Genomic DNA, 1,393 nt, shown 5'->3' on the forward strand with positions numbered 1-1,393 from the left:
ATGGAGTCTCATTTATGAGGGATTTGGGTACTCCAGTTACCAGGGGTTCGGATGCCTCAGTTATCAGGAAGTTGGGTGCCTGTTGTCGGGGGTTTGGGTGCCTGTTATCAGGGATTTGGGTGCCCCAGTTACCAGGGGTTTGGATGCCTCAGTTATCAGGAAGCTGGGTGCCTGTTGTCGGGGGTTTGGGTGCCTGTTATCAGAGTCTGTACTCTCCCAGCCTGCTGACAGCTCCACTCCTTTTCCAGGTGACGCAGTACCTGCTGGACCACTCGTTTGTGATGGACGAGGAAACTCTTTACGAAGCTTCTCTGCGAATAGAGCCCAAACTGCCTTCATGAGTGCGGTGCGGTGGCGGCCGCTTGTGTACACTGCTATACCATACTGTACATACCTCTTCGTTCTGTTGGACGCCCTGGAGTGACTCCCACGTCTGTGCTTCTCTGAGCAATCCACCCCTGTCCCAGGCCGCACTAGACCTCACATAGGATTTCCCGCACCGGTTAAGGTTTCACGCATCGACACTTCGCTGGAGTCCCGGGTTCTCTCGATGATGTTACTTTGTTATTTGTTCCTCCTGAGGGGGCTGGTGGTCAGACAGGTGAGCCTCTGTGTCCCCAGGGGGCAGGTGAGCTCTGTGTTCCTGTGGGGAAGGTAAGCCCTGTATCCCCACAGAGCTTTGGGGCAGCACAGAGCAGCTCTTGCTCGGACGGTGCCAGCAGTGACATCCCATGGCAAACACTGTAAGTCGAGGGAGGGGAACACATCACGGTTTGTCCCTTGGTGTGAGCTGCCCTCTCTGTGTGTGCCACCCCCCGCACTGGCCAGGCACGGGTTGGGCTCTGGCTGCTGCCCCAGTCCCTCTGAAGTCGGGAAGATGGAAGCGTCCCCTTGCCTCTCCTCGCTGCATCCGGCTCCTGCCCAGCTCCTGTGGATATGCTGTTGATCCGTAACCTTGTGCCCACTCTGAGTACCATGACGTAGAGTTAGAATGACCGAGTGTTTTTATTACATCTACTGTAATCCTGGCTAACCACCCGCTAGCAGGGATATAGTAATGTAGTGCTTATTCTGTGAATAGTACCTGGGTTTTTTACATTGTACAGTCCCTGACACGGTTCCCCCGGCAGTGGCAGGCATGCTCCACTCACCACAACACTTGCTGTAAGCAATACCTCGTGGTATGGGAATTCTCTTTCAAGCCCTATTTCAACTTACAGCTTGTTTGGGAAAAAAAGATTTCCATTTTTTTTGTAAAAATATATGTTTCCTGATTACCTCTTGCTAATAAATCTATTCTATCTCAGGGTGAACTGGGGTTTGTCATGGATTTATGGGTGGGAGATGCGGGACGCGCACTCGCTCCGCCCGGCGCGGGGAGGGACCGTCCCGC

At 53.7% G+C, this 1,393-nt stretch overlaps 1 protein-coding gene across 1 annotated transcript in view; it reads left to right on the forward strand.

Moving 5' to 3' along the window:
* Nucleotides 1-341, forward strand: part of RASGRF1 (Ras protein-specific guanine nucleotide-releasing factor 1) — a gene marked incomplete at its 5' end in the record, with an annotated part of 9,958 nt that extends 9,617 nt beyond the window's left edge. Inside the window, one exon of the mRNA XM_009073527.1 lies at nucleotides 249-341. Within this exon, the coding sequence (XP_009071775.1) occupies nucleotides 249-341 (93 nt within the window). The remainder of the gene's footprint in view (nucleotides 1-248) is intronic.
* Nucleotides 342-1,393: the final 1,052 nt, after the last annotated feature.

This window comes from Acanthisitta chloris, unplaced genomic scaffold (genome assembly GCF_000695815.1).
Source record: "Acanthisitta chloris isolate BGI_N310 unplaced genomic scaffold, ASM69581v1 scaffold16374, whole genome shotgun sequence".
Classification (NCBI taxonomy): Eukaryota; Metazoa; Chordata; class Aves; order Passeriformes; family Acanthisittidae; genus Acanthisitta; species Acanthisitta chloris.